The following is a 13480-nucleotide window of genomic DNA, read 5'->3' as shown; positions in this document are numbered from 1 at the left end:
AGGGCGTCCACACAGACACGATCGGCTTCGACGAAGGGATTCGACCAAGCGACGTTCCCTTATTTCATATACACAGAGATCATGTGATTAGCATGTAGGGAACACGCTAGAAGGATGCTACGTAGCCCCGACGCTTCTGCTTTTTATAAAGACGATCACGTGTGTAGAGAATCACACTTTTACATCGATTATGCACTTAAATCGAACATTATCAGCACACTAGGGCACATAAACGTCTCTTACACTAACTGAATTGCCGTAGTATCGCTAATTTAACACGGACCTTAAATGTTAAATAATGAGCAGCAGTGACCAGTCGACTGTCCATCATGTTTTTAATCTTTATTAGCACGTTAGCGTCAATACTGCATTCATTCATTCATTCATGGTTCATTCGTTCACACACCGGCGTTATCTGAATTAATCCCACCGATCGGGTCGTCAGTGGTTGTCGGGTGCCGGGTCACGTCCCGAATCGCACCGCGGGCGCTTCCCCTAGTCCCTTCGTACGGGCGCGGTAATTAAGTCCGGGTCGGAGGCGGGATCACAGGATGAAGGGCAGGATGGGCGAGCGCAGGGGCGGGTAGTCGCGGAACTCCTTCAGGTAGCTGCGGTGCTTGCCCTTGGCCCACACCGTCATCTGGATGAAGCCCACCAGGGTGAAGAAGGCCACCGGGAGACACTGGGTCATCAGGGTGAAGCCCAGCCAGGAGCCCAACTGCACAGAACGGAGAGCAAAGGGTCAAGCTGGGTCCTCCCTCAGGCACAGCTCTTAAAGGTGTGTGTGTGTGTGTGTGTGTGTGTGTGTAAGCTCACCTCGTAGGTGTAGTTAGGACAGGACACCAGCAGGAAGATCCAGGTGAAGGGGTTCTTGGTGGGGTACGGGATCTTCCTGGTCTTGGAGCCTGAGAGGAGAAGGAGAACGATCAGAACCCTAATTTAGGAACCCGAGAGACGGAGAGGGGAGCGACGGCGCCTCACCTGGTGGCCGCAGGTTTCTCAGAGCGATGTGGATGGAGAAGTTCCCGATCTGGCAGAACTGCAAAATAAAAAAATGTGGCTACACGTCTGCATCAGTGCAATGTAGAAAATACAGATGACCAAAAGTGTGTGGACACCTGATGAAGAGCTTGTTGGACAACCGATCCCAAACTGTTAATGCAGTAATAATAATAATAATAAAATAAAAATAATAATAATTAAAACTATAACAATAAAGACAATAATTAAAACTATAATAATAATAATAATTAAAACTATAACAATAAAAATAATAATTAAAACTATAACAATAAAAATAATAATTAAAACTATAATAATTAAAACTATAACAATAAAAACAATAATTAAAACTATGATAATAATAATAATGAAAACTATAATAATAATAATTAAAACTATAACAATAAAAATAATAATTAAAACTATAATAATAATTAAAACTAACAAAAACAATAATGAAAACTATAATAATAATAATTAAAACTATAATAATAATAATAATAATTAAAACTATAATAATAATAATAATTAAAACTATAATAATAATAATTAAGACTAAATAATAATAATTAAAACTATAATAATAAAAACTATAATAATATTAATTTTAACTATTAAAAATAATAAAAATTAAACTAATAATAATTACGACTAAATAATAATAATTACAACTATAATAATTAAAACTATTAAAAATAATAAAAATTAAAACGATAATAATAATTAAAACTATAGTAATAATAATTAAGACTAAATAATAATAATTAAAACTATAATAATAATAATTACAACTATAATAATTAAAACTATTAAAAATAATAAAAATTAAAACGATAATAATAATTAAAACTATAGTAATAATATTTAAGACTAAATAATAATAATAATAATAATAATTAAAACTATAATAATAATAATAACAATTAAAACTATAATAATAATAAAAATTAAAACTGTAATAATAATAAAAAATTAAAACTATAATAATAATAATATAATTAAAACTATAATAATAATAATAAAAATTAAAACTATAACAATAAAAATAATAATTAAAACTATAACAATAAAAATAATAATTAAAACTATAATAATTAAAACTATAACAATAAAAACAATAATTAAAACTATGATAATAATAATAATGAAAACTATAATAATAATAATTAAAACTATAACAATAAAAATAATAATTAAAACTATAATAATAATTAAAACTAACAAAAACAATAATGAAAACTATAATAATAATAATTAAAACTATAATAATAATAATAATAATTAAAACTATAATAATAATAATAATTAAAACTATAATAATAATAATTAAGACTAAATAATAATAATTAAAACTATAATAATAAAAACTATAATAATATTAATTTTAACTATTAAAAATAATAAAAATTAAACTAATAATAATTACGACTAAATAATAAATTACAACTATAATAATTAAAACTATTAAAAATAATAAAAATTAAAACGATAATAATAATTAAAACTATAGTAATAATAATTAAGACTAAATAATAATAATTACGACTAAATAATAATAATTACAACTATAATAATTAAAACTATTAAAAATAATAAAAATTAAAACGATAATAATAATTAAAACTATAGTAATAATATTTAAGACTAAATAATAATAATAATAATAATAATTAAAACTATAATAATAATAATAACAATTAAAACTATAATAATAATAAAAATTAAAACTGTAATAATAATAAAAAATTAAAACTATAATAATAATAATATAATTAAAACTATAATAATAATAATAAAAATTAAAACTATAATAATAATAATAATTAAAACTATAATAATAATTAAAACTATAATAATAATAATATAATTAAAACTATAATAATAATAATTACAACTATAATAATAATAATAAAAATTATAATAATAATAAGGGCCCCTGAGCGAGGCCCTTCACTCTCAGTCGCTCGAATTGTGTTTAGTCAGAACTGCAAGTCACTTTGGATCGAAGCGTCCACTAAACACCGCAGATGTAAATGTAAGTGATTTTGGACTGTGTCTGTGGGGAGTTGCGGCCATTCGGAGAATCCGTGAGGCACCGAACCAGCAGGGAAGAGCCTTCCCCAAGCTGTTGGGGCCATACGGTGTTTCTGGGACGAATGGGTACTCACCAGGAAGACGATGAGCGCCGCCTTCACCTGCTGCTCCCCGTACGCTGCAACATCAATCAGAGTGAGATCAGGTCATGAGAGGTGGAGGTTCAATCACAAACTGAGCTGTCGACCTGGCCGGGCTCACATACAGGCATACGGGTGCGGTATCTAGTCATATCCAATTCCTCAGTTCTTATGCAGACACCTAGCCAGCAGAGGCCGCCACGCAGCAGCAGTTCAAGAAACCGTGCCTGTGTGGGCGCCCGGCTGGCCGACAGATTCGTTAGACCGGTGTGTGTGTGTGTGTGTGTGTGTGTGTACTCACCGGGCGGTGTGTATAGCGGGTGGTTGATGTAGTACGCCATCCATGCAGCGAATCCCCAGTAATACGTACAGTTCTGCCACACACACACACACACACACACGGTGTGATTAGGGTTTCTTTATGAACCGAGTGTGTGTGTGTGTGTGTGTGTGTGTGTGCGCGCTGACCTTGAAGATGTTGCGCAGCGGCATGGTCCCGTGGGAGAAGCGATGGACGAACAGCGTCTCCAGGAGCCTCTTGATGTAGTGGAAGGAGTGACACATGCAGGCCAGGCTACAGAGCAGAGAAACTACGTTACCCATAAGCCCCTGCTCCTCATACATACCGTATGCAGTCGGTATTGAACGACCAAAATTGTTCGTCGCGTTCTTCCCGCGAGAATTTTTGCCCGTACATCTTTTGTTCTCTTAAATGGGCACAAATTCCCACAGACCTACTCCAAAGTCCTGGGAAAAGCCTTCTCAGAAAATCGGATGTACTACTTTTGGTCATGCGTGGTAGAGTGCGTGGTAGAGTGCGTGGTAGAGTGCGTGGTAGGGTGCGTGGTGGTAGGGTGCGTGGTAGAGTGCGTGGTAGGGTGCGTGGTAGGGTGCGTGGTAGGGTGCGTGGTAGAGTGCGTGGTAGGGTGCGTGGTAGAGTGCGTGGTAGGGTGCGTGGTAGAGTGCGTGGTAGGGTGCGTGGTAGGGTGCGTGGTAGGGTGCGTGGTAGAGTGCGTGGTAGGGTTCGTGGTAGAGTGCGTGGTAGGGTGCGTGGCAGGGTGCGTGGTAGGGTGCGTGGTAGAGTGCGTGGTAGGGTGCGTGGTAGGGTGCGTGGTAGAGTGCGTGGTAGGGTGCGTGGTGTGTGGTAGGGTGCGTGGTAGAGTGCGTGGTAGAGTGCGTGGTAGGGTGCGTGGTAGAGTGCGTGGTAGGGTGCGTGGTAGGGTGCGTGGTAGGGTGCGTGGTAGGGTGCGTGGTGGTAGGGTGCGTGGTAGAGTGCGTGGTAGGGTGCGTGGTAGAGTGCGTGGTAGAGTGCGTGGTAGGGTGCGTGGTAGAGTGCGTGGTAGGGTGCGTGGCAGGGTGCGTGGTAGGGTGCGTGGTAGGGTGCGTGGTAGGGTGCGTGGTGGTAGGGTGCGTGGTGGTAGGGTGCGTGGTAGGGTGCGTGGTAGGGTGCGTGGTAGGGTTCGTGGTAGGGTGCGTGGTAGAGTGCGTGGTAGGGTGCGTGGTAGGGTGCGTGGTAGGGTGCGTGGTAGGGTGCGTGGTGGTAGGGTGCGTGGTAGGGTGCGTGGTAGGGTGCGTGGTAGGGTGCGTGGTAGAGTGCGTGGTAGGGTGCGTGGTAGAGTGCGTGGTAGGGTGCGTGGTAGGGTGCGTGGTAGGGTGCGTGGTGGTAGGGTGCGTGGTAGGGTGCGTGGTAGGGTGCGTGGTAGGGTGCGTGGTAGGGTGCGTGGTAGGGTCTGTGGTAGAGTGCGTGGTAGGGTGCGTGGTAGGGTGCGTGGTAGAGTGCGTGGTAGAGTGCGTGGTAGAGTGCGTGGTGGTAGGGTGCGTGGTGGTAGAGTGCGTGGTAGGGTGCGTGGTAGAGTGCGTGGTAGGGTGCGTGGTAGGGTGCGTGGTAGGGTGCGTGGTGGTAGGGTGCGTGGTAGAGTGCGTGGTAGGGTGCGTGGTAGGGTGCGTGGTAGAGTGCGTGGTAGGGTGCGTGGTAGAGTGCGTGGTAGGGTGCGTGGTAGGGTGCGTGGTAGGGTGCGTGGTAGAGTGCGTGGTAGGGTGCGTGGTAGAGTGCGTGGTAGGGTGCGTGGTAGGGTGCGTGGTAGGGTGCGTGGTAGGGTGCGTGGTAGAGTGCGTGGTAGAGTGCGTGGTAGGGTGCGTGGTGGTAGAGTGCGTGGTAGGGTGCGTGGTAGAGTGCGTGGTAGGGTGCGTGGTGGTAGAGTGCGTGGTAGGGTGCGTGGTAGAGTGCGTGGTAGGGTGCGTGGTGGTAGAGTGCGTGGTAGGGTGCGTGGTAGAGTGCGTGGTAGGGTGCGTGGTGGTAGAGTGCGTGGTAGGGTGCGTGGTAGAGTGCGTGGTAGGGTGCGTGGTAGGGTGCGTGGTAGAGTGCGTGGTAGGGTGCGTGGTAGGGTGCGTGGTAGGGTGCGTGGTAGGGTGGTAGGGTGCGTGGTAGGGTGCGTGGTAGGGTGCGTGGTAGAGTGCGTGGTAGGGTGCGTGGTAGAGTGCGTGGTAGGGTGCGTGGTAGGGTGCGTGGTAGGGTGCGTGGTAGGGTGCGTGGTAGAGTGCGTGGTAGAGTGCGTGGTAGGGTGCGTGGTGGTAGAGTGCGTGGTAGGGTGCGTGGTAGAGTGCGTGGTAGGGTGCGTGGTGGTAGAGTGCGTGGTAGGGTGCGTGGTAGAGTGCGTGGTAGGGTGCGTGGTGGTAGAGTGCGTGGTAGGGTGCGTGGTAGAGTGCGTGGTAGGGTGCGTGGTGGTAGAGTGCGTGGTAGGGTGCGTGGTAGAGTGCGTGGTAGGGTGCGTGGTGGTAGGGTGCGTGGTAGGGTGCGTGGTAGGGTGCGTGGTAGAGTGCGTGGTAGGGTGCGTGGTAGGGTGCGTGGTAGGGTGGTAGGGTGCGTGGTAGGGTGCGTGGTAGGGTGGTAGGGTGCGTGGTAGGGTGCGTGGTAGGGTGCGTGGTAGGGTGCGTGGTGGTAGAGTGCGTGGTAGGGTGCGTGGTAGGGTGCGTGGTAGGGTGCGTGGTGGTAGGGTGCGTGGTAGGGTGCGTGGTAGGGTGCGTGGTGGTAGAGTGCGTGGTAGGGTGCGTGGTAGAGTGCGTGGTAGGGTGCGTGGTGGTAGAGTGCGTGGTAGGGTGCGTGGTAGAGTGCGTGGTAGGGTGCGTGGTGGTAGAGTGCGTGGTAGAGTGCGTGGTAGGGTGCGTGGTAGGGTGCGTGGTGGTAGGGTGCGTGGTGGTAGGGTGCGTGGTAGGGTGCGTGGTGGTAGGGTGCGTGGTGGTAGGGTGCGTGGTAGGGTGCGTGGTAGGGTGCGTGGTGGTAGGGTGCGTGGTGGTAGAGTGCGTGGTAGGGTGCGTGGTAGGGTGCGTGGTGGTAGGGTGCGTGGTGGTAGGGTTCGTGGTAGGGTGCGTGGTAGGGTGCGTGGTGGTAGGGTGCGTGGTGGTAGGGTTCGTGGTAGGGTGCGTGGTAGGGTGCGTGGTAGGGTGCGTGTACTCACTGCACGACCCAGTGTTTGCTGGTGGTGAAGTCGTATTTGGGCTGGTAGATGAAGGGCACGCGGAAGTAAAACATCAGGTAGATGAGCAGGGGGCCGGCGTACTCGGTCAGGAACACCTGAGACAGAGGAAGAGAGGGACGGGCTCAGAAAAATACCCCATCCTGGTCAGGGTCACGGTGGGTCCGGGTCGCTCGCTCTCTCCAACCCGAGAGCAACTAGGAGACGCCGGTTCACTCATACAGGGGGAAAACCAGGATTGTAGATCTGCTGGAGTAGGTGGATTGGCGACTCTGTACTACACCAGCTGTGTGCGAGTGTGATTAGTGTATCCACGTGGCTCAGGACCCACTTAGAACCTGAACAGGATGAAGCTCAGTAGTGAATGTGTGTGGTTTGTATGTGTGTATATGTGTGTGTGTGTGTGAGAGTATACAGTATATAGTAGATGTATGTGTGTGTGTGTGTGTGTATATATATATATACAGTGGGACCAAAAAGTATTTAGTCAGCCACTGATTGTGCAGGTTCTCCTACTTAGAAAGATGAGAGAGGTCTGTAATTTTCATCATAGCTACACTTCAACTATGAGAGACAAAATGAGAAAAAAAAATCCATGAAATCACATTGTAGGATTTTTAAAGAATTTATTTGTAAATGATGGTGGAAAATAAGTATTTGGTCAATAACAAACAAGCAAGATTTCTGGCTCTCACAGACCTGTAACTTCTTCTTTAAGAAGCTCTTCTGTCCTCCACTCGTTACCTGTATTAATGGCACCTGTTTGACCTCGTTATCTGTATAAAAGACACCTGTCCACAGCCTCAAACAGTCAGACTCCAAACTCAACCATGGCCAAGACCAAAGAGCTGTCGAAGGACACCAGGAAGAAAATTGTAGACCTGCACCAGGCTGGGAAGAGTGAATCTACAATAGGCAAGCAGGTCGGTGTGAATAAATCAACTGCGGGAGCAATTGTAAGAAAATGGAAGACATACAAGACCATCGATGATCTCCCTCGATCCCGTGGGGTCAAAATGATCATGAGAACGGTGAGCAAAAATCCCAGAACTACACGGAGGGACCTGATGAATGACCTGCAGAGAGCTGGGACCAAAGTAACAAAGGCTACCATCAGTAACACACTACGCCGAGAGGGACTCAAATCCTGCAGTGCCAGGCGTGTCCCCCTGCTTAAGCCAGTACATGTCCAGGCCCGTCTGAAGTTTGCCAGAGAGCATATGGATGATCCAGAAGAGGATTGGGAGAATATCATGTGGTCAGATTAAACCAAAATGGAACTTTTTGGTAAAAACTCAACTCGTGGTGTTTGGAGGAAGAAGAAGATTCCAAGAACACCATACCTACTGTGAAGCATGGGGGTGGAAACATCATGCTTTGGGGCTGTTTTTCTGCAGAGGGGACAGGACGACTGATCCGTGTTAAGGGAAGAATGAACGGGGCCATGTATCGTGAGATTTTAAGCCCAAACCTCCTTCCATCAGTGAGAGCATTGAAGATGGAACGTGGCTGGGTCTTCCAGCATGACGATGATCCCAAACACACCGCTCGGGCAACGGAGGAGTGGCTCCGTAAAAAGCATTTCAAGGTCCTGGAGTGGCCTAGCCAGTGTCCAGACCTCAACCCCATAGAAAATTTGTGGAGTCCGTGTTGCCCAGCGACAGCCCCAAAACATCACTGCTCTAGAGGAGATCTGCATGGAGGAATGGGCCAAAATAGCAGCTACAGTGTGTGCAAACCTGGTGAAGACTTACAGGAAACGTTTCACCTCTGTCATTGCCAACAAAGGTCATGTTACAAAGTATTGAGTTGAACTTTTGTTATTGACCAAATACTTATTTTCCACCATAATTTACAAATAAATTCTTTAAAAATCCTACAATGTGATTTCCTGGATTTTTTTTTCTCATTTTGTCTCTCATAGTTGAAGTGTAGCTATGATGCAAATTACAGACCTCTCTCATCTTTCTAAGTAGGAGAACCTGCACAATCAGTGGCTGACTAAATACTTTTTGACCCCACTGTATATATATATATATATATATATAGATGTGTGTGTGTGTGTGTGTGTATATAGAAGTGATAGAAGTGTGTGTGTGTGTTACCGTAACCCAGCTGATCTGAGCTCCCAGGTCTCTGAAGTAGAAGGTTGCCGTGGTTCCCACAGGGAGATGCTGCAGCACGTCCTCATCCTTCAGAGACTTTCCCTCTGCAACATCAATCCCACAATGCATCAGTAACCCATCTCACACACACTCTCACAGATGGGGTGTGTGTGTGTGATGATGATACTCACTGGGGTCGAGACGAATGGACTGTCTGGCAGGATAAAACTGAGGATCTGAAACACAAACAAATAATAAATAATAAAGAGGAGCAGACAGGTTTGGTACTACTGAATGGACGGGCACAAATTCCCACAGACGTACTTTAAAGTCTGAGCTTGTGATGAGCCTTGTAGGCCCTGAAAAGATCACACAGAGCTCTGAATTTTTATGGAAGGTTTATTTTAACAGAGAGAGACAGAATATCAACAAAAAATCCAGAAAAAAACCCATTAAATAAAAGTTATAAATTAATTTGTATTTAATTAAGGGAAATAAGTATTTGATCCCCTACCAACCAGCAAGAATTCTGACCCCCACAGACCGGTTATGTGCCCATGAGGCTACAAATTAGTCCTGTCCCTGTATAAAAGACTCCTGTCACAGAATCAGTTTCTTCCGTTCAAATCTCTCCACCACCATGGGCAAGACCAAAGAGCTATCAAAGGACGTCAGGGACAAGATTGTAGACCTGCACAAGGCTGGAATGGGCTACAAGACCATCAGCAAGAAGCTTGGTGAGAAAGAGACCACTGTTGGTGAATGGAAGAAAAACAAGATCACAGTCAATCACCCTCACTCTGGAGCTCCATGCAAGATCTCACCTGGTGGGGTAAGAATGATTCTGAGAAAGGTGAGGTCAGTCCAGAATTACACGGGAGGAGCTCGTCAATGATCTCAAGGGAGCTGGGAGCACAGTCACCAAGAAAACCATTAGTAACACACTTCGCCGTAATGGATCGAGATCCTGCAGTGCCCGCAAAGTCCCTCTACTCAAGAAGGCTCATGTACAGGCCCGTCTGAAGTTTACCAACGAACACCTGAATGATTCAGAGAAAGCTTGGGAGAATGTGATATGGTCAGATGAGACCAAAATTGAGCTCTTTGGCATCAACAGAGAAATGCCCGGTGGGGACGGTGTTCTCGGGGTCGTATCCAGCATTTCTCTGCTCCCAGCTCCCTTGAGATCATTGACGAGCTCCTCCCATGTAATTCTGGACTGACCTCACCTTTCTCAGAATCATTCTTACCCCACCAGGTGAGATCTTGCATGGAGCTCCAGAGTGAGGGTGATCGACTGTGATCTTGTATTTCTTCCATTCACCAACAGTGGTCTCTTTCTCACCAAGCTTCTTGCTGATGGTCTTGTAGCCCATTCCAGCCTTGTGCAGGTCTACAATCTTGTCCCTGACGTCCTTTGATAGCTCTTTGGTCTTGCCCATGGTGGTGGAGAGATTTGAACGGAAGAAACTGATTCTGTGACAGGAGTCTTTTATACAGGGACAGGAATAATTTGTAGCCTCATGGGCCCATAACCGGTCTGTGGGGGTCAGAATTCTTGCTGGTTGGTAGGGGATCAAATACTTATTTCCCTTAATTAAATACAAATTAATTTATAACTTTTATTTAATGTTTTTTTTCTGGATTTTTTGTTGATATTCTGTCTCTCTCTGTTAAAATAAACCTTCCATAAAAATTATAGACTGTTCAAGTCTTTGTAAGGGGGTAAACTTACAAAATCAGCAGGGGATCAAATACTTATTTTCCCCACTGTATATATATATATGTGTGTCCATATCTGTCCATATACTTACGGCTCTTATGGAACATCGACTTGATCTCCCCGATAGTCGCGTTCGGCTCCACCTGTTAAACACACACACACACACACACACACACACACCATCAGTACACACTCTGTATGTGTGTGTGTGTGTGTGTGTGTGTGTGCACAGCAAATCTGCACTATATTTAGCCGCCGTATCTGGTGTCCCAGGTCGGGTGTGTTTGCGACAGCTGAGATTCTTCTAGACTAAACACACACACACACACGCACACACGCGCGCTAAACGTGTAACATCCGTGTCATGACACTACGAGCGTCTCACACACACACACACACACACACACACAGATCCGGTTCTGTACCCCCCACCACGGCTGCGTGCCACATCGGTTCGAATCTCACGCATGTAATTGGCCGTGTCTGTGGGTGGGAGGGTCGTCTGGGGGTTACTATGGACTGCAGACGGCGTATTTTCCATTCTCGGCAAGAGACCACTGTTCCATATGGGCGCAGAGAAGTCATTTCAGTTTAGGTCGGGGTCGCCAGTTGGACGTAGCCAATCGTGCGTGTGCAGACGCCCGACCGGCCGATAGCGTCGCTCGCGGTCCGAATCTTCATGGAGCTATCGACCGACCGGGCGTCCGTGTCCGCACAGGATTTCATTTCATTTCATTGAACCGCTTCATCCTGGTCAGGGACGCTGTGTGTCCGGCGGACACCGAGCCCAAGGCAGGAACATCCAGGACACAAAAGTAACAGTCAGTGGGAGTGTCTGTGGGTGGGAGGGTGGTATGGGGTTGGCTATCCACTACATCCACTACAGGAGGGCAACAATAATGAATCGTGTCCGTGTGGACGCACGGGCGGCCGATAGCACCGCCGAGATTCGAACTCGCCTGTCCTATTTCGATTTAGTCATTTCCGATTCCCTGCTCGTACGTATGAAGCGGTGTTTCTTGGCGGGCGGAGTCCCTCTATCAGTCCTGAGAGCGTGCCAACATTCCCGGCTGTCAGAGAGCACCAGGCGCCCCACGGACCTCACGTTACGGGGCTATAGATAGCCCCCAGGACCCTCCCGAAAGAGCCGCGTTATACTTAAGCGGTGCTAACGTGCGGGGGTACGCAAAGGGGGTACGAATGGATTTCGGGTTCTTACCTTGTCCAGGAAGCAGAGCTTGTCCTTGGTCTTGGCGTCCAGGATCTCCACCTCGAAAAAAACAACAGCCTTTTTAGCCTTCTTGGCCGGCTTGCGCTTGGAGGGCGCGGGCGCCGCCGACGCGCTCTGGCCCTGTTTGGGCAGCGAGGCTTCTAACGCCAGGGTGTCCATCGTCCCTCCGGTGTCCTGCTCTAACTAACCTGGCTGACCCTCTCTGTCCCACTGCCATCCCCTCTGCCCCCCCCCCCGCGTCAGCTGGGACGCGCGCGCACACACACACACATGTCCCTCCCTCCTCCAATCAGCCGGGAGGAAATCTCTCTAGCTCCGCCCTTCTACTTTTTTTGGGGGTGAGGGGGTATTCCAGCGTTCCCAGTCCCCACCCCAGTGGTCACCAGCGTGGGATTCGGGACGCAGCCGGACTCAGGAGCGTCACAAATGAAAACATGACTGACCCTCCTGCTAAATGGCCGGACGAGGATTCTAAATAGACGCTAAATAATTTGGGGTCCGTCATTCTAAGGCGGCCCTGGAGCAGACCGACATAAGGGCCTTGCTCAAGGGCCCAACAGTGCACAAAGCTCTACCCACTAGGGTACCACTGTCCCAAGAAGTCCTGGTAGAGCTTTGTGCTATCAACTGTAAGGTTAAGAGTTCGGATCCCAGCTCTGCCATGCAGCCACAGTCGGGCCCTTGAGCAAGGCCCTTGACCTTCTCGATGGCTGACCCTCCACCACTGTCCCAAGAAGTCTTGGACTGCAGTAGCCTAGTGAGTGGAGCTGTGGGCTATCAACTGTAAGGTTAAGAGTTCGGATCCCAGCTCTGCCATGCAGCCACAGTCGGGCCCTTGAGCAAGGCCCTTGACCCCATCAACTCCAGGAGCGCCGTACGATGGCTGACCCTGCGCTCCGACCCCAGGTTACAAACCATCTGGGGTACTCGGCGTACTGCACATGCGCACATTGTATTATTATTATTGTTTTATTACATTAATTCTAATATTTAATGTAAACATTCAGCAGGTCAGTGACGGTTCACACAGGCCTGCATTAGGGTGCAAAGAATTAAATAATAAATACGACCTATTAAACGTCCTATACCGCACCGCATCATTAATACACTCATTTACCCCAAATATTAAATATTTATAACTATATTATGATATAAATTAATGCATTTTTGTTCAAACTGATCTCACCTCGTAATGCTTCATTTTGCCTCCTGCTTTGAACTCGCTGTCATCCGATATGACGGACAGGTCAACGATCCAATCAGAGCGCGCCATCCCACACCGCACGGTCCAATCACAAGCACAGACACTCGCCTTGTTCCTCCCACGTATATATCCCAAATCACACCGTGTTCACTATCTAGCGCGTTAGTAATAAAAACGCGATTTAACCGTGTGAGTAACTTTAGAGCTGTAAGAACAGTTTTTAAATCTTATATAAATAATAAATAAATACATATCGGTGTTATTCTAAACAACGTTACTTCTAATATATAGTATTGACAAGATACACTACACTTTCTAGGGGGTAGGGCGAATTACGCAATTTGGGACACAACCGACGTTCCGAAGGTTTCGCAATAGCATTCAAAGTGCACTAATCCTGATAAAAATTTTATCATTACATAACAGTAAGCTTACCGTGAAAAGCAGATGATTATATAACGTTATGTCGTGTTGTAAATATAACTCAGTCTGTTAAAAAAAAACGCGTTTAATTTAATAAGCTTCTCTGAAAACACTACATTTCCCACAACCCCTAGGGAGGAAGCAG

General features: G+C 46.2%; 1 protein-coding gene across 2 annotated transcripts; it reads right to left on the bottom strand.

The window, feature by feature from the left end:
- Positions 1-321: 321 nt before the first annotated feature.
- Positions 322-12948, bottom strand: tecrb (trans-2,3-enoyl-CoA reductase b). Of its 2 annotated transcripts, XM_063010750.1 has the most exons (12): positions 12895-12948; positions 11697-11747; positions 10569-10620; positions 8946-8990; positions 8755-8858; positions 6632-6747; positions 3645-3750; positions 3478-3550; positions 3171-3214; positions 982-1039; positions 817-905; positions 322-718 (listed from the first exon to the last, which is right to left on the bottom strand). In XM_063010750.1, exons 1-12 carry the CDS (start codon positions 12907-12909, stop codon positions 545-547), a joined length of 927 nt encoding a protein of 308 aa, XP_062866820.1. In that variant the 5' UTR covers positions 12910-12948; the 3' UTR covers positions 322-544. The 2 variants fall into 2 exon arrangements, with proteins under 2 accessions (XP_062866820.1, XP_062866819.1); XM_063010749.1 differs by lacking the exon at positions 12895-12948 and having other exon boundaries at positions 11697-11888.
- Between the last annotated feature and the right edge of the window lie 532 nt (positions 12949-13480).

The sequence above is a fragment of the Trichomycterus rosablanca genome, chromosome 15 (assembly GCF_030014385.1).
Source record: "Trichomycterus rosablanca isolate fTriRos1 chromosome 15, fTriRos1.hap1, whole genome shotgun sequence".
Taxonomy (NCBI): Eukaryota; Metazoa; Chordata; class Actinopteri; order Siluriformes; family Trichomycteridae; genus Trichomycterus; species Trichomycterus rosablanca.
Note: the sequence above shows the minus strand (reverse complement) of the source record. Positions and strands in the feature narration are given on the sequence as shown.

What these genes read in the sequence shown, in the direction of transcription:
- tecrb (XM_063010749.1), bottom strand. Translation starts at nt 11,867, where the DNA reads ATGGACACCCTGGCGTTAGAAGCCTCGCTGCCCAAACAGGGCCAGAGC. An exon ending in AGCTCTGCTTCCTGGACAAG is followed by an intron (nt 10,621 to 11,696) that starts GTAAGAACCCGA and finishes TGTGTTTAACAG; the next exon opens with GTGGAGCCGAACGCGACTAT. An exon ending in CGCTGCGCAACATCTTCAAG is followed by an intron (nt 3,551 to 3,644) that starts GTCAGCGCGCAC and finishes TGTGTGTGGCAG; the next exon opens with AACTGTACGTATTACTGGGG.